General features: G+C 35.2%; 1 protein-coding gene and 1 non-coding gene across 7 annotated transcripts in view; both read right to left on the bottom strand.

Annotated features, from left to right (window-relative positions):
• The window catches only part of VPS13A (vacuolar protein sorting 13 homolog A), a 293,093-nt gene that overhangs the window by 100,269 nt on the left and 167,911 nt on the right, over positions 1-24,913 (bottom strand). For all 6 annotated transcript variants that reach the window (XR_011649379.1, XR_009186770.2, XR_009186769.2 and 3 more), the window contains exons 40-46: positions 20,242-20,334; positions 18,454-18,810; positions 16,303-16,404; positions 14,721-14,879; positions 14,289-14,544; positions 11,227-11,387; positions 2,747-2,850 (exon numbers count right to left, since the gene is read on the bottom strand). Coding sequence is in view for 3 of the 6 variants with exons in the window: in XM_058301627.1 (XP_058157610.1) it covers positions 2,747-2,850; positions 11,227-11,387; positions 14,289-14,544; positions 14,721-14,879; positions 16,303-16,404; positions 18,454-18,810; positions 20,242-20,334 (1,232 nt within the window). In the remaining 3 variants the exon portion in view is untranslated. The remainder of the gene's footprint in view (positions 1-2,746; positions 2,851-11,226; positions 11,388-14,288; positions 14,545-14,720; positions 14,880-16,302; positions 16,405-18,453; positions 18,811-20,241; positions 20,335-24,913) is intronic.
• On the bottom strand, positions 15,869-16,031 carry LOC111760260 (U1 spliceosomal RNA). Its single transcript, XR_002794006.1, has one exon. It is a non-coding gene; the product is annotated as a U1 spliceosomal RNA (small nuclear RNA).

The raw sequence follows: 24,913 nt of genomic DNA on the forward strand, positions 1-24,913 counted from the left end.
ACAAATGCTTAATCTTTACATTTAAATTTCACTTGCTCTGTTAATATTTCAATTATATTTTTAGGTTTAATAATTTTTTAACCAAAGCTGGATCTAAGAATAAACACTGTCCCTTACAGATGAGTAATTTGTCAAGACTATCTGCAGCCCTGATTATTTTCCTAAGCTCTAGTCTTAAATATATACTATATAGTTTTGTAAAGATGTCTGATGGTACCTTAAATTTTCCTGAATAAACACACCAAACTTACTTTCTCTCCTATCCCTTGTCAGAGAGTTCCAGCTACAGATACTATGGACATTGAAATAATTTTCCTTTTCCTTTCCTATAACCCACCTATATAATTATTTGTCAAATCATTTCACCAAATTAAGCCTATTCTACCTTTACATTCATTCTACTTTCTGTTCTTCTAGTACTTAAAAACAATTTTCTACAAATTAAATTAATGCCAATACACTCTAGTTCATCAAAACACTAGATAATGTACCAATGAGAAGGCAAAAACAGAAATACAAAAATGAGTATGACATTCCTTAAACTCAAAGAGATCACAGTTAGGAATCATAATGTTGAAAGATTACTGCACTTTGATAGGTACCAAAATACCATATATATGACCAAGTAAGGGCATGAGAATGTGGTCCCCTCTTTCTAGCCAGAGTGCAGCATATTGCGAAGGTGACAATTTTCCCAAAAAAAGTTTAGTTCTGAAAAGAAGATCTGAGTTAGAGAAATATGCAAAGTTAAAGGAATGTTTAAGATATAAATGAGAAAGAGAAAACTGGAGAGAAAGAGATGATTAATCCCAAGAAGTTCTGAATGAGAAGATGTGGAATAAATGGTCTTGAAACTTAAGAACAACAAATCTTCTAAAATAGGAAGGAAGAGACATGATATTAATACATGGGGATTAAATATACAAAAATGGGGGAAAGAAAATGAGGGAGCAAGTATACGTCAACGTGAACTTTAAACTATTTTTCAAATTTCATTTTCTATCATGTACAATACACTGCAATTAAACCGTAACTAAAAAGCTAGGTGCCTTCAAGCACTAAAATCCCACCTGAGATAGTACTTAGACAAACTAAGTATGCATAATTCTCGGGAAGATTTTAATTTCAAGAGTTTAATCACTGTAGAAGAGATTGTTTTCAACTCCAGATTAAATATTCCGAACAATGCTTTATTATATTAAATCCATATTTATAAGGCTAGCCCTTAGTATTGTTATAATCTTCATCTTTACTTAGCATAAAAGTTTATATTAAGTTTAATCTGACTACTTTAGATGTTTAAGATTAATGCATTATGTACATCTGTTTACAGCTCTAAACCTTAACAATTAACAGATAAACATATAGTTAAAAAGATAAAATACTTTATATTTTTTGAAGGAATTTCAAAAAATTCTATTATAAAGCCTTCAAAAAGTAAAACTCTGAGTCAGGAGGTCATTCCAGAGTACACTTATGCACATCTCAGGATCTCACTGAGGGCTCTAGAGACATCTAGACATTATAGGCTAGGCAGACAATCTCAGGAATTCGGCACCCCGTTAGTGGGCCTTACTTTAGAATATATGCTCCTCAATGTTAACTCATGTTAGAGTCATTTATAATTTCCCTACACATGGCTCTTTTCCCCATTTCATTTGAATCTATAATTAACATTATATTCATTAAATATATGTCCCAGAGACTTAAATATTCGGTTTGTTCATATGCCGGTTGAACCCTGAATCTCAGGAGAGTTGTAACACCTACTCTCCAGGTCACTGGACTCGCCCAGGACTACTAACAAAAGGATGATGATGGACAACACCTATCCCAAAAAACAAAGTATCTACAACTGCAAGAAGACAGTTCCGTTCATCTGCCCCATGGGATCCAAGCCCCTTCAAAATCAGAAACAGAGTGGTCATCACCATCCCCAAATCCTCAAGACTGAGGAATGAACAAGCACAAGGGGGGAAGATGCAACTATGTACTAAAGGAGACCTATTATTACTCTACCAATGGAAAAACTTGCAACATTAAAATAAAGGCAGTGGCCAAAAGAATTTTTTCTGAGGGGAGGGAGAGGGAAGAATAGGTGTAACACGGGACATTGGAATCATCCTGTATGACACTGCAACGACAGATGAGAGGTCATTATATATTTGGCCAAAACATATAAAATTGTGCGTTGCGAAGTGTAAACTACAGACCATGGTTAGTAGCAATGCTTCAATATGTGCTCATCATTTGTAACAAATGTATCATACAAATGAAAAAGATTGTTAATGGGGAAAAGTGTGATGGGGAGGGATGGGGAGAGTTACATGGGAATCCCCATATATTTTTTATTTAATATTTATGTAATCTAAAGCTTCTTTCAAAATAAAAAGTAAAAAGTGTAACTTAATTGTATATATAAATTCCAAAGTCACCAATCATGCTCACTTAGACATTTTTAAAAATCATGACATAGGAGCATGGTAAGGACTGTTATATTGTAAACATGCAATAATCATATTCACTAGTAAAAGCACAAGTAATTTACATGGTATAATTAAATACATTAAATGATGTTTCACTCACACAAATTCTAACTGCTCTGAAATCTAAATAAGAAAAGTATGATAGGTTAACAAGGTAGATCTAATCAAAGTTTCAAAATTAAAGATTAATATCCATACAGAATCAAAAACTAAAAATCAATAAAAGATCTTAGTGCAAACAAAAAGATTTTAAAAATCACCGGTATGATGCTAATGGTATGCTGAATTCATTTTCAGGTGAAGCAGTTCCCAATAAAACATCTCCTTCATAAAAAGCCATTGGGATAGAAAAATGATTTCTAATCTGGGAAATAAACACAATATTTAGTATCATTAATCTAATAATCTAAAAGCATTTCAAAGTTATGTCCATCTAAATAACCAAATAAAAGAACTATCAGTAATATTCATCTTGCTTATAAAAATTAGAAATAAAAACACTACAAGGAAAATTCCCATACTTTTAAAGAAAAGGAGTCTCTAAAACAAAACTTTAAACCTTCTGGGATATAAAATAGTATTTTCTGGGAAGCAGACTTGGCTCAATGGATAGAGCATCCACCTACCACATGGGAGGTCCACGGTTCAAACCCAAGGCCTCCTTGACCCATGTGGAGCTGGCCCACGTGCAGTGCTGATGGACGCAAGGAGTGTCATGCTACGCAGGGGTGTTCCCCCCATAGGGGAGCCCCACGGGCAAGGAGTGTGCCCCATAAAGAGAGCTGCCCAGCACAAAAGAAAGTTCCGCCTGCCCAGGAGTGACCGCACACATGGAGAGCTGATGCAGCAAGATGACGAAACAAAAAGAGACACAGATTCCTGGTGCTGCTTACAAGAACAGAAGCAGACACAGAAGAACACACAGCGAATGGACACAGAATGCACAACTGGGGTGGGGAGGGGGAAGGGGAGAGAAATTTAAAATATATATATATTTTTTCTTATATTTATTTTACAGGAAATAATTTGTTTAGATGCAAATAGAAAAACAGTCATAAGAAAAACATTATATCAAAATAAAAAATGTATGATAAAGTGAAAAACAGATGACAAACGGGAGATATTTGCAAGATATTCAACAAAGAATTCATATCCAGTAGACACAAAGAATTCATAAAAGCTATTAAGAAAGTTGTAATCAAGAGAAAATGGGAACAGAATAAAAACAAATGATTCATAAGGATAGAAAATTAAATAACTAAAAACAAATGAAAAGATGCTCGATTTCCCTAGTAGTTAAAAAAATACAAATTAAAATCATAGGGTGTCTTTTCATACCAACAGAACTGACAAAAAATCAGAAGTTGTTTTAGGAAATACATAGTGAAGTATTTAGATAAAAAGGGGCTGTCTCTCCCATTTTTTCTGAAACGAGTCAGAAGACAATATTTGTGAGTGTGTGTGTGTACAGAGAGAGGAAATGAGATTGAGAATAATAAAGCAAAAGTATAAAGGGAAAAACAGGGCAAAGTGTAAATAATTGTTGAATGTGAGTAAAGGATATATACAACGGCTTTGTACTATACTTGTAATTATTCTGTATGTTTGGAATTATATTTTCAAAGTTAAAAATTCAAAAAAACATTTTAAAAAATTTTAAAAAGAATTTTAAAAACATGTAATATCAACAGTTGAAAAGCATGTGAATAAAGAGGAACTCTCACATGCTGCTGGTGGTAACTAATAATAAACTAATAAAATCACTTTGGAGAATAATTTTGCAAAAACCTAGTAAAAATGAAAATGCACCTCTAGGGATAATGGAGGCGAGAAAGAGGACTAAGAGGAAGACAAATAGTTGACTTCAACTTCACTTACACCTTATTTTTAAAAATCTGAAGCAAAAAGTCTAAAATGACACTTGAGATATTCTAAGGTGTGGCTAGAAAAGTCTATTATAATAAACATCTCAAAATAAAAAGTAACATTGAATAATGTTGAAAGGAATCCATACCAAATCAGTGATCAACATTCAGTTTGTTAAAAAATCAGAGCGTAAGTAGAAGTTTTATCACCACTTTTACTGATTATAAATAAAATTTCAAATAGATTTTACATTCCACTTAACACTGATGTAAATGGAGGTTATTTACATGCTACTCAATAGTGCCTATTTAGAATGAAGATATTTAGTTATTAAAGTTTTCTGTGTCTTTTGTGTTTGTTTCCTCTTCTTTCTGGTTCTGTTGTTTTCTCTACCAAATTGGATGGAAGTAGAAAATAAAACAGTGATTTGGAATTTGGAGACAAGGCCAAAGAAAAAGGAAGGGGAATAAACCTGGAGAGATGGTGGGGAGGGGGGTGGGAGAGAAGACAGCAAGCATCTGTATGAAAGCATACTACAGCTAAGCAATCCTAATGGAAGAAACCCCCAAATCTATAACCACACAACAAGCAGTGTAAAATTAGAAAGAATTTGGACTGAAAAGTGAAACAAACCTGAGACCAAATCCCGTCATTTCTCTTTATTAGAGGCATTACCTTGGGCAAATCTTTATTATAGTTAATAACACCATCTTCCTGACTACCAAAAGTATTGAATTTGTACACAAGGCATTTTAAAAATACCAAAAAAAAAAACCACAAAAAGGAAAGTAAAAATCATCACTATTCATAAAGAACACTTTGATGATTATCCTTAAAGTCTTTTGCTTATCTGTACACATACAAAAACATGGTATATACGCTGTTTTATGACATTCTCTACGCAATATGTCTTGAACACTTTCCCTTATCATTAAGAATTCTTTCTTATTTTCTATGGTCTCTGTAGAACACTTAACTGATCCTTTACAAAAAGATATTTATATTGTCTCTAACTTTTATTGATACTGAAAAGTATGGTTAATAACCTGGACTTCTCAATTGGTTTGTATGTCACAAGCTATAGTGAATAAATGACAGCCAACACAATGTTATAAGTAGCTAATAGATTTGTTTGAAATAAATTTTAATCTGTTTAATTTTATCCCTGCAAAACATCACTTCTCAGTGACCTGCATTCCAAAAAGCTTTCCTGAAAAAAACCAGATAAAAAGATATCTTGGTCAAGTTATTGAACTTCTTAGGACTTCAGCTTCTGCATATGAAAAAGAGAATTAATACTATTCACATGATTTATTTAAAGATTAATTGAGAGTGCAGGATGAATATTTTATACATGGTAGGCACATAACAGTGATGTAAAAAGTGGTGAGTAAATATTATATGATTAATATACATCATTAAATAAACCTCCAAATGCTTATATTTACCTTTGGAATAGATAATAACAAATTAGTTAATAAAAGAATCTTATTATAATCTTTCAATCTCTTACTGAAATCTTTTTTTTTAAATTTTTAAATGACCATGCCAATATATAAAACATGCTGAGTAAGGGGAACTAAGAATTTCGTAAGTGGATAATCTTACATGTAATGTATTTTAAATTCCAAATGAAGTGTCCACCCATTTGATCAAAACGTATTTTAATTTGTACAAGTAGAACCTTTAAGAACATCAATATTAATGTTTAACTATTTAATGAAATAGAAAAAAATACCAACATGAATGAGAGTTGCCTTATAGTCATTTTTTTAAACAGTTAATTTTAACTCAAAATGAAAGAGAAGGAATTTCTGTTTTTGGCCATGGTGGAATATCAGGTACCAGATATCTTTCCACCTTAAACAATTAATAAATATGTATAACTTATATGTGTATGTATAAAATGACAGTTCTCAGACATTGGACAATACGCGTCACATAGGGAAAAAATTAGGTATCCTGTGATTTCCCTAGCTTGTTGCCTGGAGAGTTTCCAGGTTGGAGAGTAGGGAGGTAGCAGTTAAACAGATCCCAGTCTGCCTGAATTGAGGAGACAGAGTTGAGATTTGAAAAGGCCAATGTGAGTGAAATTGATAGTGCACTGGATGAAAGAAGAAAGAGACACACAGAGAGGCAAGAGTTGCTCAGAGAGGGAAATCCTGAGATTTGAGAAAGGACAACCTCTGCTCCAAGATTTCAGTTGAGTAATGATCAGCACATGCATGCATGTAAGTAAACTATCTAAGGTTTAGTAAAGAGCCACATAAAAGGCACACACTGCTGACAAAAAGTTCCTTTTCCCACAGCCAAGTGGCAACACCTAAAACCTTGTATTAGTATAGAGAGCACAGGGTAGAATACTCGGAATTCTGCCAAACTAGTAAGACAAAATTAACCTAGCCTAAAGGATGCTCTGGTCCTACGTAAAAAGTTTTCAAACAAACACTGAAAGAATCACTTTCCAACTAACATAATCATGTTCAGAATAAACTTTAAGAATACTTTTAAAGGAATACAAATATATACAATACTCAACAAGGTAAAATTCTCAGTTTTAGATACCCAATAAAAAATTACTAGCACACACAAGAGAATGAAAAAATTCTCATAATAAAAAGAAAACAAAATGACACACTTGACAGAAAAAACAGACAAGGACAGTAAAGCATTTATTTCCATAAGTTCAAAAAGTTAGAGGAAAGACTGAGGATATTAAAGAGTGACATAGAGAACATAAAAGTTAAAAAAGATCCTATTGGAACATTTAGAGATAAAAATATATTGGATGGAAATAATAGCAGATTGGATAGTGAAAAAGAATGATTAATGAAAGTGAAGACATAGGAATAGAAACTATAAAAAAAGAAAAGACCACAAAGGAAAAAAAGCTAATAAAAAATGAAAACAACATATACTATTATGTGCGTAATGTGGTCCCTGAAAGAGAGGAGATGGGGGAAATCAGAAAAAAATATTTGAAGAAACAATGGCAAAAAAATTTCCAAAGTTGGCAAAAAGTGAAAACCCATATACTGAAGTAGCTCAATAAACCCCAACATAAGCAGCATGAAAACAATTATACTAACATGTATCATAACCAAATTTATTTCAAAAATCATACAAGTAGCTACAGAAAAAAATCAATACATTTTGTAAAGAGGAACAAAGAAGAGAATGTCAAAACTTCTGGTCAGAAACAACGTTACCCTGCCATGCCAAAATCTTACAGAGAGCAAGGAAACCTACCAACCTAGAATTCTAGTGAAACTCAGTGAAAATATCTTTTAAAATAGAAGTGAAATAAACACTCAAAAGAATTCATCACCTGCACATTTGTTCTGTGAGATCACTGAAAACTAGAAAACGTGCTGGTAAATATTAAATGTAGGCATTTCTTTAAGAAAACCAATAAAATTGATAAATTGACCAGGAAAAATTGAGGAAAAACAGAAATTACCAATATCAGGAACAAGAGAAATGATATCACTACAAACCAACAGATATTAAAATAATAATTAGGGAATGCTATGAACTAGTTAATGCCAATAAATATAAACTTAGATGAACTGGAAAAGTTTTATGAAAGGCAAATTGCAAGAGCTCACTGAAGAAGTACTAGAAAGCCTGAGTAGCCCTATTAAATAATTTGAAACTGTAGTTAAAAACCTTCCCACAAGACTAAATTATAAGAAAACTCTAGAGCAATATCCCCCATAAACATAAATGAAAAAATTCTAACAATTTTAACAAATCAAATACAACATGATGTGAAAAGGTTAATAATACTTGATGACCAAGTAGGATCCATCCTGGGAATGCAGAGCTGATTTAACATTTGAAAAAATCAGGTAACATGATTTGCAATATTGTGAATTTAACAAGAAAAACCATATGACCAACTCAATAAACACAGAAAAAGCATTTGATGAAATCCAATATTTATTCCTGATAAAAACTCTCAGCAAAAAAGGAATAAAAGCAAATGCTTTTACAACTTGAGAATGGGCAGCTACATAAGAAAACTACATCTCACATCATATTTAATGGTAAAAGTAGGAATCCGTTCTCCCCTAAGACTGGGAATAAGGCAAAAACAACTGCTCTTGCTATTTCTATTCAAATTATACTGGAGGTTCAAGCCAGTACAAAAGGAAAAAATAAAATAATAAAATAAAATTTAAAAAAATAAAAAAAGGACATCAAGGGAAATGGGTGTGGCTCAACCAACTGTGCTCCAATCTACCATACAGGAGGTCCAGGGTTTGATGCTCAGGGCCTCCTGGTGAGGGCAAGCTGGCCCATGTGGCAAGATGGCCCACGCATAGTGCTGGCCCATGCCGGAATGCACAGGAGGCCAGCAGACACGGAGAGCTGGCACAGCAAGATGACACAACAAGAAACATAGAGGAGAGAAAATGAGAAGATGTAGCAGAATGGGGAGTTGAGGTGGCACAAGAGAGTAATTGCCTCTCCCCCACTCCAGAAGGTCCCAGGATCAGTTCTTGGAGCTGCCTAATGAGAAGATAAGCAGACACAGAAGAACACACAACAAACAGACACAGAGGGCAGACAAAGGGTGGAACAGGGTGGGGCAGGGAGAGAAATAAATCTTTAAAAGGAAAAAAAAAAAAGCACATCAAGGAGAATCCCATCCATCAGTGATGTGGGATCTAAGCCCACTCTTGATTTAAAGGTAGAGTGGACATCACCATCCCAGAGTCCACAGGATGGAGGAATAAAATATGGAGTAGAGTGGACTTGCTGGTATTCTACTATAGAACTATTGTGACTCTAGCAATGGAAGAAACTGTATCACTGATGGGCAGACAGTGGCCACGGGAGTTGCTGAGGGCAGGGAGAGGGAGGAAGAGGTGTGATATGCGGCATTTTGGGGACTTGGATTTGTCCTGAATGATACTGCAGGGACAGATGCAGGACAATGTATATCCTGCCATAACCCATTGGTTGGACTGGGAGAGAATGTGAACTACAATGTTACCTAAGGTCTATGCAGTGTGGCAGTGCTTTAGGGTGTATTCACCAAATGCAGTGAATGTGCCTTACTGATGAAAGGGGATGCTGATGTGGGAGGAACAAGGGGGCAGAGGGAGAGGGGTATATGGGAACCTCTTATGTTTTTTAATGTAACATTTTGTGTGATGTATTTATCTTTAGAAAAAAAAAAGAAATAAAATTTTTTTTAAAGTACATCAAGATTAGAAAAGAAAAAGTAAACAAATCTTCATTTGCAGACATAACTGTCTATACCTACAAAAAAGATACTAGAATAGATCTAACAAGGGTACAGAATAAAAGGTTAATATATAAAAATCAATATCATTTCTACATACTAGCAGTGAATAACCAGAAATTAAATGTTTAAAAACATTTAGTTGCACTATCATTGAAAACATGAAACAAATCTGTCAAAAAATATGCAACACTGCTGAAAGAAATTAAAGACTTAAATAAATGGAGACATATATTGTGTTCATGGGTTGAAAGACTCAATACTGTAAATAAGGTCGGTTCTCCTCCAAACTTATCTACACATTAAATACAATCTGAGTCAATATCCCCATGAAAATTTGGCTAAAAGTTGACAAACTGATTCTAAAATTTATATGGAGATGGAAAGGACCTAGAATAGCCAAAACAACTTTCAAAAAGAACAAAATTGACTAACTTACCCTAGCAGATTTCAAGATTTATGATACAGGATAGTATAGCACTGCTTTAATGATAAATAGAATAGATCAATGAAACAGAACAGTGAATTCAGAGATAAACCCACACATATATGTTCAGTTTATTTTTGACAAAGGTGACAAGGCAATTTAATGAGGAAAGCATAAATCTTGGCTGGGATGACTGAAAAGACTTTGGGAAAAAAAAAAAGGAACCTCAGCCACACTCAAAGCATGTACAAAAATTCATTCAAAATGGTTATGCAGTTTATCTATATAATAGGACATAGCAACAACATGTAATTGCATGTAATGACACACAAAAGTTTATATATGCAATAACATTATGGTGAGTCCAAGAAGCCAGACACCATTCTGTATGATATTCCATTTATATAAAGTTCTAGACTGTGCAACCAATGTACAGCAGTGAGTGGCTGCCTGGGAATGGGGAAGCGAGAAAAGAAACATGTGGCAGTGTTAAATATATTCATTATCTTGATTGTGATGACAGTTTCACAGGTATCATTTTGTGTCAAAACTCATCAAGTTGTACACTTCAAATACCTGCAATTTATTGTATGTCAATTAAATCTCAATGAAGCTATAAAAATTTTCTCATTACATTGTCTAATTTACAGAAAAAGACAATATACAAGTTACAAAGATGTAAATAAAAATATTGATGGGTACCTTATCTTTTAACAAAATAATACTCCAAAAAGATTTTACAAAGTAGTCCTCTAAACATATACAATAAATATATTCAACAGAATCCTACCATTGTTCATATTAGAGTGGTGCAATTACTGGGGGAAAAAAATTTTTTTTTTTTAGGTACTGGGACTGGAGATTGAACCCACGACCTCGTATGTAGCAAGCAGGCACTCAACCACTGAGCCACATCAGCTCCCCTGAATTAAGTTTTTTCATTCATTTTTTGTTTTTAGGAAGTACTGAGGACTGAACCTGGGACCTCCATGTGGGAAGCAGATGCTCAACTGTTTGAGCCACATCCACTCTCCCCATAAAATTTTTCCTTTTTATATTAGTTGTACTTTTTATTACAGTTTGGTTTTTTTTTTTTGTAATAACTTGCTTTAGTTTTTTGTTTTGTGTGTGTGTTTTTTTTTAGTACACAAACATGCACATTGTGGTCCTACAAAAATTGTATCATTTCATACCTGCACTGCAGAGCGAATTGTTACCTTCTTACTTCCTTCCACTGCATCAATTTGACAAACAATAGATCTTTCAACTCCAGACTCTCTGTGTCTTACAGTGTACAGACGTCGTCCCACTTTTGTTAAAGGAATCTTATCAGTTGTAGAGTGGTTAACCGGTGCTGAATTAAATATATAGACATGTTTTAAAATTTTTGTGATATTTCACTGTATATTAACTTTAAGTACATGTTAATACCAGAAATACCAAATGACTGTCAAATTTATGAATAACAGTAACTGAAATTTTTGGATATAATCTATACAAACGAATACTTTCATAAGCCACAATGTACATCCACAGTATTCATCAGAGCATTTTATCAAAAACAAAAGAAAACATTTTTCCATTAATTAAAATTTAAAAATTCTTTCAGGAGTTTAAGCTAAAATGACAATAACAAACCTTTTTAAGTGACAAAATAATGAGAGAAATAATTATAAAATATAAGAATACAGATTTCTTGTTGGCTGTCACAACAACCAGAGCCTAATATCTTTAGGCAGTAAGAGGCAATTATCAAGGAATCTTCAATTTTTCCATTTTTAATTTTTCCAACTACCTATGACACTTTAAATTATATCATGGGTTTGACCAAACATAGTCTTATGGATATTTGTCTAAAAGACAAATATTGTATTAGGAAAAAATTACTTATTTGCATAAACCCACCTCTCATCCATAAACATGTTAGCTCAAAAATAAACAAAAGCAAAATTGTTAAGAACTGTTCCCTGACAAGGTTCTGAAAACCCCTGAAGGCCAGCCATTGCTGCATAGAGGAGGACAAAGCACTATCAGTTTTAGTACTCTTCTCCCCATATCTTACTAATCTTCCAATTGCCTTTCTCAATAGCAATTTGAATGTCTGGGTAATAAGAAATTGTGTGGTGAGGCTTTGAAACTATTTAACTTCCAAAAGACTAGGTACTCTGATAATTTAAGAATTTATTTTCATCACTTCATAAAAATGAAAAACGTCCAGGAAGCAGAAAGGATAAAGGAAAGAAGCTTCCATCTCAACAGATAACAAAAAAACATTTCAAATGTACTATTAATATAGGCTGTGCATAAATTCAAACTTATTCTATATCCAAAAAAGCCTAGAAAGCCAATTGAGAAATATAAACTCTATAGGCTTTGGCTATTCAGGGAGGATGCAAACCAAACGTGTCAAGCTTACCTGGAATGTGGGGGATATGTGTTAATTCAAGGTTACCTGGAGGAAATAACTTATCTAATATCAGATAAACACTTGAAGAAACTAAAAAAAAGTCCTTTTGCATACAAGCACTGTTTGACTCCCCACTCTTATATCCTCTGTATAAAAGGGACCCAAAAATTGTATTCGGGCTCAGTTTTTATCAGGACAAGAGTCCACTGAGTCCGGCCAGTCGAAATAAATCATCTTTGGGAAGCGGACTTGGCCCAGTGGTTAGGGCATCCGCCTATCACATGGGAGGTCTGCGGTTCAAACCCCGGGCCTCCTTGACCCGTGTGCACCTGGCCCATGCACAGTGCTGATGTGTGCAAGGAGTGCCTTGCCACGCAGGAGTGTTCCCCGCGTAGGGGAGCCCCACGTGCAAGGAGTGCGCCCCATGAGGAGAGCTGCCCAGCGCGAAAGAAAGTGCAGCCTGCCTAAGAGTGGCACCACCCACACAGAGAGCTGACGCAACAAGATGACGCAACAAAAAGAAATACAGATTCCCGTGCCGCTGACAACAGAAGTGGACAAAGACAACACAGCAAACAGACACAGAGAACAGACAACTGTGGGGGGAGGGGGATAAATAAATAAATAAATAAATCTTAAAAAAAAAAAATCATCTTCCTTCTCAGAATTCTCGTGTTCTGGCCTTCAATACTGCGTGCACCCGACTTCTCTTTGCTACTACATTTCTGGGGGCTGATCTGGAATTATGCAGAGATGAGAGGCAGCAACAGTTGTTTGCCCCTCCCAGACATCTCTGAGGAGGCCAGGAGGGCCCGGGCGAAACCCAGCCCTGTGTGCCCCTGGACTCCCCTTTTAGTCCAGAAAGAGGTTGTGGACTCTGCTGGAGTCCTTCTGAGCAAACAGAGGCTCCACAGGGTTTAAGAGACCCTGAGAACGAAGCAAGAAGCTCTGCACACCAGAAGGATAAAACACACAGGGGCATAGTGTGGGAAAAGCCTAATTCCAAATCGGAAGGGGAGCCTGATCAGCTCTCGAGAGGAGTCCCCAGTACTCCTGAAAAAAGGGAGGAAACCATCTTCTCTCTAGGTCCGAGAAAGGAAAAGGGGGTGGTTGTGTGCCTATGATTGTGGAGACTCAGTGAAATATAGAAAATCACTTTGCAGGGCCAGTGCAGAGCCCTGATCTGCAATTCCGTGGCGACTTCATATGGTCAAGGGCAGTCTGGGGGGCCTCCCTGCAAAGGGACCCTCTTCCAAGTCAGGGGTTTGTACCAACCTGCTATGGCTAAGAGGTGCCATAAGCTCCCACGAGAGATACGGCGGGAGATGGACGAAGCATAAGGCTAAGTGAGTGTTGTGCAGAGTTGGCACAGGGTGGAAACATGGGAAACACACAAATTAGGACCCTGTTAGGTTGTATGCCTTTGTATGCCCTGGCCTTCAATACTCTGTACACCCAACTTCTCTCTGCTACTACACTATCTTCATGAATTCAAACTTGAATTTTAATTCATTCAGTTGCAAAACTGGCAGAATACTACTGAGCTATACTAAATGTGGTTATAACAGCCGCTACAGTCTGCAAAATCTGAGTGAGGATGATATATTTTTCCTCTCCAAAACAAAAAGCAGTAAATTACAATGCTCTAGTTAAGTGAGTAGATAAAGAATGTCAGAATTTAGAATATAACAATATATTGACAACAGCAACCAAAGCACTGCAAAGGAAAAAATAATCCCAACCTAACAGGAAGGAAATAAAAACCCATGAGATACCCCTAGTGAGTAAATGACATGAACAATTAATTTAAAAGAAATTAAAACTCTAGGAAAGTAATATATCACTTACTAAGAAGAATGAAGAAAAGTTTGCTGCTTAGGCTGGTCATTGCACTGAAATGATCATTGTCCTTGGTTCGGACATAATCCATACTTAAACTCTCCTCAGTTTTTAATATATATGACTTAGCCATAGAAACGTTGAGCACACTAAAGGAATCACTTGGCAAAACAGAAAGAGTAAGTCCAAGAGAATTTAAAATCATAAATGGTGCTAGATCCTTTGTGAAAACATCTGAAGATCCAGTGGCAGCTTCTGTAAATGCCTAACAAGGAAAAATAATCAGAAATAAAGTATGATGAAATGAAATGTGAGAAACTAAATGACAAGAATACTAATGGACACATGACAAAAAACTAAGTCAACAGTAAATTTATTGTTTAACCAAAAAAAAGGGTCAATTCAGATGAGTACTCCGGCATTTAAAATTTATTTTCTTACCTTGCCTAAATTATTTAACATTACAAGGCCACATTTGGATAATGTAATGTTTAGTTGGTCTTTTGAATAGAAACTGATTAAAGTTTTATATTCTGGAACTTTATAGTTTTCTTCTTCAGTATCTGATTCAACAATGGCTTTCTTTGCTTTCTTTTTCATCTAAAATGAAAAATATTTAAGAAAAATTTATTCCTATGGGTACAACATAGCTCATTTTACAAGGTAAAAACAAATTTTAGACAAATTCAAACATTAACATTAGATGGAGCAATGAATTTTATCAGTTCCACTGCCTTACTAGAATTACTGGGAAATCAGCCAACAAAAGGTCACACAGGAGAGGGGCAATCAATAGGGAATACACATTTGGATCCTTGGTGATACTAAAATGGTTTGCAAAAATCAGAAGAAAAAAACTAAAATTACTAAGTGCATGTGGCATCTGAATGGAAAGTAGAAGCACCTATATGACAGTAACATGGAAATTTAGAGTGAGAAAAGAGGTCACTTAGTCTACTGATCATACTATAACAAAGAACTAAAAACCTAGGGACTTACCATGTCAGACAATTAGTTACAGAACAGTACGGCAAACTTAGGATTCATGAGAATTAATACCTCTTTTCAAGATTAAAAAATTCAGTGTATACACTGACCTTAAAACCACCAAAGGAGTTACTTCATCAAATCCTTTGTCTGAAATGTCTAAAAAATCAAATGTAAAGGTCTAATTTTAAAAAGCTGGTCATGCCAACTAGCCAACTTTCCTGTTACTTTAACTGGCATTAAGCCACTGAAATTTTATCTGCAGGTTGACTAAACCATTACTGTTGAATCTGCAGTTTTCTTCAGAAACAAAATTTCTTCAAATGAAAGGCTCCAATTTTCCAGATTAAATAAATTCACAATATATTGTAAACTGATAATAATATACCTCCTTCTATAAATACCCTCAGAGAACAAAGGAAACTCAGGATAACAAACTACACAAAAAGATATGGAGACACTGAACATAATAGAAGAAGCTGAGACCACGAAGACTTAAAGAGGAAAGAGGAAAGCTAAACCCTCACAGACATCGTCCACCATCTTGTTTCAACATGTGGCAACAGTCTTTGGGTAAGAAACTACCCCTTTTTTGTGTGTGTGGGGGGGAAGCACGGATGCAGTCCCCCACCAACACAAATTATTGCAGTTTAGTTTCCCCCATGAAGGAAATCGCAGGGGTCAGCTGGTCCCCATTGCAATGATCAGTCTCGCCCTGGGAAAACTACCTTCATGATCCTGATGTCTCCCCTGCCAGGTAAGTATGAAACTACCTCAGTGGTACCTTGAGTTGGACTCTTCAGGACCTTGTAACTATAAGCTTCTACCCCAAATAAATACCCTTTAGAAAAACCAATGGAGTTCTGGTACTTTGCATTCAGCACACCTTTCGTTGACTAAAACAGAAGGGTATAGGACAAGCCTCATAAAGAAAAAACTTAAACTTTGTGATTAAAATGAACTAAAGTATCTAGTGTAGTGTGGAAATCCTCAATTTTTGAAGTTTTTTTCTTTTTTTTTTCAGACTTCAATATACCTTGAATCCAAGATTCCATGGTCTAAAGTCCTCAGTCTGATCAATTTCCAAAGGTTCAAGCAAAGGCTCCCATACACCAAACATTTCATTATAATAATGTACCTATAAAGAAAATTTAAATTTTTAAAAAATGAGACATTCTGACATTTTCTAAAATGATCTTCCATGCTGTTTCCCACAACCATGCCTTTTGGCTATGTTATTTCTTCTACATGAAAATAGTTCCGCATGCTATTTATTAACTGCTTATGCACACTCCCTAAATACTTTCCTCAACTGGTAACCTCAAAAGCCCTATTTATTTTTAAAAATTTTGTCCAGATAAAACTCTCTATTTCTAACCATCTTTCCAGACTAGGTTAAGCATCAAATACTGTGTTCACCCATCAAGTATTATTGACTTTTTAACATGTCTGTCTTCCTCAACAGACTGAAAGCCCTTTGAAGGGAAGTACCGAATCATTCAATGAGAAGTTATTTATTTGAATGCTTTGAAATTCTTGGCATTCTAGATGAAATCCTCTGCAGAACAATGGATACAGTCAATCCTCATTATCTGTGGATTCCATTTTTGCAAATTTGCCTACCAAAACCATTATTTATAACCTCAAAATCAGTATTCATGGGCATGTGCACAGCAGCAAAACATTTGAGTTGTCTGATATACACATTTCCAGCTTAGGTCAAACAAGGCAACACTTTGCCTTCTTACTTCACATCATACTGTAAACAAATGCACTTTTTGTAGTACATTTAGTGGCACATTTTTTGCATTTCTGTGTTTTTATTGGTGATTTTGCTGTTTAAAATGGTCCCTAAGCAGACTGGTAAAGTGCTGTCCAGTGCTCCTTAATGCAAAAATGTGTGAAGTGCCTTATGGAGAAAATACATGAGTTATATAAACTTCATTCAGGCATGACTATAATGCTGTTGACAGTGAATTCACTGTTACTGAATCAAGACATGATTTAATGAATTCCAATTACCTATCCTCAAAGTGATTTGATTAAATTTGAGTAAATTTATGTTTAGAGACTGTAAAAATGTTGCTCTGAAGTGTTAAAACAATGACACTGTTTCTAGATTGGGTTAAATGGAACAGTCTATAGAAGTCTGTTGAAACAAAAAGAGAAACATGCACAAATTTAAATAGGAAGCAAAAGACATAAGGTGCTTTTAAATAGAAACGCACACATAATAAGACAATGTGGTATTCATTGGCTAATAAACATTGCGACCAGAGGCTTGCAGAGGCATAAGCCCCCAGGGATATTGGGCCAGTATTCTCAAATTCAGTGATCCTCAACTTCATAGAGCAAAATTACTAAGATAACAATAGGTAAATATATGCTTCTAGCAAATTTGAAAAATTAAAAACTAGTCATAATCAGTTAGACCTATAGTAGTACATAACTTTGTATTACCACAAACATTATAGAAGCTCATAAATTTTCATACTGTTATAAAGTAGACTATCAGATTACTTTTTTGATATGTGTAAACTCTAACTTGTATGAAAATATCCCTAGGGATGATTATGTGTAGAAAAAATATGAAACAAAAAAAATATGTTGGTTCAATTCAAATACCTCCAAAATAATCTCAACTAAAAAGAAAAACAAAACTGTTTTTAAAGTACTCTAATGAAAATTTAAAGATTTTGGTGTATACACAGGTGAATATAAAGATTCTCCATTACATAAAAGTATAAGGCATATCCTTTTAATTCTCTGTATTAGTATTTTAGAAGGAATTTACATATTTTCAGAAATCTACTTTATATCCTTCTAAAGAAAAAAGGTATTCCATTTTAATTCTTAAAAATAATTTAAAATCTAATCAAAACTGTTTTTAATACCAAACTTAAAGATGATAAAGTGAACTGAAATATAAACTTATTTTGTCTATATATACTAAAAGTAAAACTAATACACACATAAAAGCAACTATATCAAGTGAATCATCTAGCAATTTAAACCATATATATGCTCAATTAATTATAAATTGTAAACATTCATTCAAAAGTTTTTTCAAGCAACATATTTGAAAGTAGCTTATTTTAAATGTATAAATAATATTCCTGTAGTATTCCTTTTGTGGCATTATTACTTGTTGCAAAGTGCAAATATATATATATATATTTATGCTTACTTCTAGTTCAAGCTGACAATGGAGATTTATTAAGGAATTCCAGTTTTTCCCTTCCCCTGAAAAATGTGACTTTGCCAAAAGCATAGGTACTGTTCTATGACCAATTCCAGCCTCAAGAACTATAAATATAGAATCAATATTCATTTTTATGGTCTCTCCTTTGGGTACCAATTCAGTTGTGGGAGCTATTTTTTCAGCTTCATTTGGTTCTTCAAGAAACCACATTTTTAAATTCTTTGTATCCTTCTTTTCCCATAAAAGTGCTGTAGAAGTAATAGTTTCTTTTGAGATAGTTTCCTTAGTTGTATAAAGTGCTGAAGTTATGGTAATCACAGTATTAATGATAACTGGTGAAACCTAAAAGGAAAAAAATTAATTAAATTAACAAAAAATTAATTTAAAAAAACTATACATAGTCTCAAAGATACTTAAAAATAAATAGGGAAGCAGACTTGGCCCAGTGGTTAGGGTGTCCGTCTACCACATGGGAGGTCCGCAGTTCAAGCCCCGGGCCTCATAAAGAGAGCCGCCCTGAGCGAAAGAAAATGCAGCCTACCCAGGAATGACGCTGCCCAGACAGAGAACTGACACAACAAGATGACGCAATAAAAAGAAACACAGATTCCCATGCCGCTGACAACAACAGAAGCGGACGAAGAAGACGCAGCAAACAGACACAGAGAACAGACAACCTGGGCAAGGGGGTGGAGAGGAAGGGGAGAGAAATAAAAAAATAAAATAAATCTTTAAAAAATAATAAAATAAAATAAATACATCTGCTGAAGGATCACAAGGAATTAATAATGAACTAATTGGGAAGTAGATGTGAGCTCAAGGAATTAGGCTCCTGCCTAATGGCAGGATATGGGAGGTTTCTTGTTCAGTTCCCAGTGGCTCCTAAAGACAGCAAGCTGGCACAACAGGCAGGTACAGCAACTTGATACAAGGTACGAAGCAAGAGACATAATAAGAGAGACACAACGAAGCAGGGAAGGAGGTAGCTCAAGCAATCAGGTGCCTCCCTCCCATATCAGTGGTCCTGGGTTTGGTTCCCAGTGCCACCTAAAGAAATAAGGAAGATGAACAGATATAGCAAATGCAAACAATGAGAGGATGGGGAGAAATAAAATAAATTTTTAAAAAACCAACTAACATTACTACAATGAAATAGCAGATACAATTTACTGGCTACAAAAAATTTTAATTACTGTAACTAATATCAATTTGGTAAAATATTTACATGAACCTTCTAGACATTAAAATGATCAAGTGTAATTCCAACCATACCAACTACAGGGAAGTTACCTATTAACTAAAAAAGTGGGCACACACCAAAAGTATAATAGAGGACAGCTTTCACTATAAAATGTATTATTACTAAATATAATTCTGTAAATACTGCATCCTATAAGCATTTTTTTCAAAAACAAATCTCCATTTATTTTCCTTATTTACCAGTTGACTTATTATAATACTTGTTTCCAGATATTATCAACTACAGAAGAAGTACACTAAACAATTGAATTATATATATATATATATATAATTTTATTTCTTTTATTAGGTATCAAGGGCCAGAGATTAAACTTGGAACCTCATATGTGGGAAACTGGTGCTCACCCACTGAACCACATCAGCTCCCCTGAGTTGGCCCTTTCATCTGTTTTGCTGGTTGTTTGTTTGTTTTTAGGAGGCACCAAGAACCGAACCTCAGACCTCTCATGTAGGAAAAAGGCACTCAACTGCTTGAGCCACATCTGCTCCCCAAACAATAATATTTTAACTTACCTTTAGTGTCAGGGATTTTACTGATACATCAACCACTTGTGGATTTGTACCTATCTGGGTAGCCTGATAAAACAAGTCACAGGGCTGCAAAACCTAGATGAGAGAAAAATCGGTATTACTAAATTAACATCATTCTTAAAATATTTCTATTTAAAGATTTTTCTAAGAATAACTAGGCTAAATGAACAATTTAGTCAAAATAACTTCTGTTTATTTTGTCTCAGAACTTCTGGTCAATCAAGATGATACCAGCATAAGATGCTCCAGAGTGCCACCCCCACACCCGAGAATCTGTGAAAACTACCAAAACTGGCAGAGTCATCTTTGTCAAAACTCTAGAAAATAAAGTTGCAGTAACTGGGTAAATGCCAAATTGAGAAAAAGCAGCCTGAAAAATAGTAGGCGAAGCACATAGTGCCCTTGCTAGTCACTCCTATAACCCTTAATCAGTGCAGTATGGAGCCAGCCTGTGCTCCCATTTGTGGGTGCCTGACACTACTCTAGAGGGAGCAGAGTAACCCCTACACACATACAAGGGTAGCTATATGTCAGTGCCAATCTCCTGGTGGAAGTCTGAAAGAATGAATCAGGAAACTTGTTACAAACTCTCCCTCCCAGAATTTGTCCAGAAGCAGAGAAACAGCTTGCAGACAGCTAAAACACTGTCAGAAAATGAGTTGAAGATGCCAGGGGGAAAGTATTGCCTGCATTAAGTTGTATAGTAGAGCACCCAGGAAGAGATGAAGGTCTGTTTCAAGGGGAGTAGACGGGGCATTTGAACTCCTATAAACTGAATGGGGGAATTCCTATGGCAAGCATAGACCCAGGAAAAGAAGCAGGGTCCATAGTTCCAATTATGCTCTGATTAGACAGAGAAGACGCTATACTTTGCATTAACCTTGGGCTGATCTTGACAGCAGGGCTAAGCTTGGAAGGAAACCACCAGCCAGAGCAGACCTAATTTGCTAAGACTGTGAAAGGTGCATTTTGCTCTGGTCTGTTTCTTTTTCTTAGCTCCTGGCACTCAAGGAAATTGCTATCATATCATTAGCTGGTGTGATGGTTAGGCAATTGTGTCGATTTAGCCAGGTAATTGTGCCCAGTTTGGTCAAGCAAGCATTGGGCTAAACTGTAATACAAGGGCATTTACGGACTTTAGTCACCATTGACTTTACTGCAGTGGTAAATCATAGATAGCTGGTTATAATTACATCAGTCAGGGAGACTGCCATCAGCAATGAGTGATGCTTAACCCAATCACTTGAATGCCTTAAAAGAGGAAGTGATTCCAGTATTGAGAGAAAATTTTCCAGTTCGTTTTTGGACAGCCAGCATCTCCCAGAACTCATCAAGAACCTTCACTGGACTTTCACTGCAGCCCCTGGCTGCAGCTTCCCTGCAGAACCTGGACTTGTGCATCCCCACGGCTGCATGAGAGACTCTTATTGAATCACATCCTACTGACAGATATCTCTTGTTGATTCTGTTTCCCTAGAGAACCCTGACTAACAAAGCTGGATACAAATTTAAAGAACAGACATTTCAAGGACTAAATCCCAGAACTAAGCAATTTAAAATATTAAAATATACAGTGTGTAGACCTATGGGACACTATCAAGCAGACCAAAATGCACAATATGGGAGTTCCAGAAGAAGAATAAAGAAAGTGGAAGAAGGAATATTCAAAAAAAATAATGGCAGATAACTTCCCAAATTAAACAAAAGACACAAGTATTCAAGAAATGCAATTATCCCCAAACAGGATAGACTCAAAGACAACCATGACCAGACAGAGTAATCAAACTGTCAAATGCCAAGGACAAAGAAAGAGTCATGAAAGCTACAAGAGAAAGGCAACAAATTATGCATAAGGGACTCCCAATAAGGTTAACTGCTAATTTCTCATCAGAAACCATGGAGGGAAGTATGGGGTGGTATGAAATATTTAAAGTGCCAGAAGAAAACAATTGCCAACGAAGAATTACTTATTTGGCAAGTTTTCCTTTCAAAAATAGGGAATTAAGATATTCCCAGATAAACAAAATAAGAGGGAAGACATCACTAGACCTGCCCTACAAGCAATGCTAAAAGAAGACCTTCAGACTGAAAGGAAAGCACACACCACCACTGAAAGTGGATCAAAGCAGCATAAAGAAACAAAAAGCTCTGGTAAAGATAACCATTTAGGTAATTTATAAGTACCAGTACTATTGTAATATATATTTTGGTGCGCAACTGCACTTTTTACTGCATTCAGGTTCTAAAATGCAAATACATAAAAAGCAAGGATACATCTATGATTTTGGACATAATATGCAGAAACAAAATATATATCAAGTATAACAAAAAGGTGGGAGACAGAAGGATATAGTACCAGTGTGTATGTATGCTACTGAAGTTAAGCTGGTATCAGCTCAAAGATGATTGTTACAGATTTAGAATGTTAAATTTTAGCCCTCTGGTAACCACAAAGAAAAAAGATGAAAAGCATATCCAGAAAAAAGTGAGGAAGAATGGAAAATGATACAGTACCAAGAATCAAATAAATATGAAAGCAGAAGAACTGAGAGTCAAAAAATGTAAAATGATTTACAAAGACCAAATATCAAAATGGCAGAAGAGAGTCCTGCATATATCAGTACCTATTTTAAATGTAAATGGATTAAACTCTCCAATCAAAAGGCAGAAATGGGCAGAATGGATAAAAAAGCATGATTTTACCAAATGCTCTTTACATGAAACTCACCTAAAAGACACAAGAAGGCTGAAAATATATACTATGCAAATAATAACCAAAAGAGAGCTTGGCAGCTATACTAATATCAAATAAAATGAACTAGGAAGTAAAAAACTATTATGAGGGTCAAAGAGTATAACTATATATTGATAAAGGGGTCTATTCATCAAGAAGACACAATTATATATTTTCACCTATGACAGAGTCACAAAATACATGAAGCAAATATTGACAGATTTCAATCCTGCCTCAGCCTCCTAGGTAGCTGGAACTATAGGCACATGCCACTGTACTCAGCTAAAATAATGTTTCTAAGATTAATAATGGGAGACTTCATACACCACTTTCAATAATGCCTAGAACATCTAGACAGAATATCAATAGGGAAACAGAAGACCTGAACAATACTCTAAACCAAGTAGACCTAAGATATATATATATAGAACACTTTACCTAATATCAAAATACACCTTCTATCATGGATCATTCTCCAGGATAGACCAGATAATAGGTCACTAAACAAGTCTCAATAAATTAAAAAATATTGATATCATACAATGTATCTTTTCTGACCTTAATGCAATGAAGCCAGAAATCAATAAAAGAAGGAGAACTGGAAAATTCATAAATATGTGGAAATTAAACAATGCACACTTAAACAACGAATCAAGGAAGAAATCATAAGGGAAATTAGGAAACATCTTGAGACAAATGAAAATGAAAATGAAACATACTAGAATTTCTGAGATGCAGCAAAGGCGGTGCTTTATACTTCTAAAAGCTTACATTAAAGAATAAAGATCTCAAATCAGAGACCTAACTTTACAATTGGAGGATCTAGAAAAAAGAAAAGCAAACTAAATACAATAATCATAAGGAAGTAAATAAAGATTTGAGCAGAGATAAATGAAATACAGTATTTAAAAACAACAGAAAATCAACAAAATGAAAAGTTGATTTTGAAAAGATCAATAAAATCCACAAACTTTAGTGAGACTGACAAAAAAAAAAAAAAGTACAAAGGATGCCAATAACTGCTGTCAGAAATGAATGGAACAAACATTAGTATGCCTCCCAAAGAATTTAGAAGGATTATAAGAAGAATTTGTGGGAAGATGGTGATGGACTAACAGGCAGATCTGAATGCTCTCACAAAAATAACAAAGAGCGAACCAAAAGCTGTCCAAAGGACCTGCTTTCAGGGCAGCAGACCAGGATAGTGATATACAACTCCCAAGAGGGTGAGGAACAGAGAGATAAAGAAGCCAAAATGACAAACGTGAGTTACCAAGGCCCCAGTGGTGGCAGGAAAGGGCTCCTCTCCCCCACCCCCAAGATATTAAGCTGGGGTAAAACACTTTGCTTACTCCAGCCGACTGAGAGGAGAACAGACATCTTCCTCCCTGTCAGCTATTTCAAGGCAATAAGGGGGTGGGGGATTAGGGTGCTTTTCTTCAGTGAGTTCAGCCAGCAGAGCCCACTTTGATTCTCCAATCTGGAGAGTCAACACAGGAACACAGGAAAGCTGAGACTGAAACACCTCCATTGAAAAGTGCACTGACTAATGCTATCTGCTGGCTGCTCTGGAAATTGCATGGACAAAAACTGTTGGCACTCTCTGTATCCAACCCCTGGGAGAAAGTCTGCACCCTGCTAGTGAGTCCCTGGCCCGATTCTGAAAACTTGAGTTAGGCAATTTTAAAGACTTAGAAATAAGTTGAACCAAATATCAAAGACAAGCTGTGGGAAAAAAACAATAACAAAACAATAGGCAAGAGAGAGAAATTAGCCATCAGAGTAAATTCACCAACATATTCAGATGCCTAGACATCAGCAAAAAAATTACAAGCCATACTAGGAAAAGGAAAACATGGCACAGCCAAAAGAGCAAACCAAATATCCTGAAGAGATACAGGATTTAATAAAATTAATCAG

This window comes from Dasypus novemcinctus, chromosome 8 (assembly GCF_030445035.2).
Source record: "Dasypus novemcinctus isolate mDasNov1 chromosome 8, mDasNov1.1.hap2, whole genome shotgun sequence".
Taxonomy (NCBI): domain Eukaryota; kingdom Metazoa; phylum Chordata; class Mammalia; order Cingulata; family Dasypodidae; genus Dasypus; species Dasypus novemcinctus.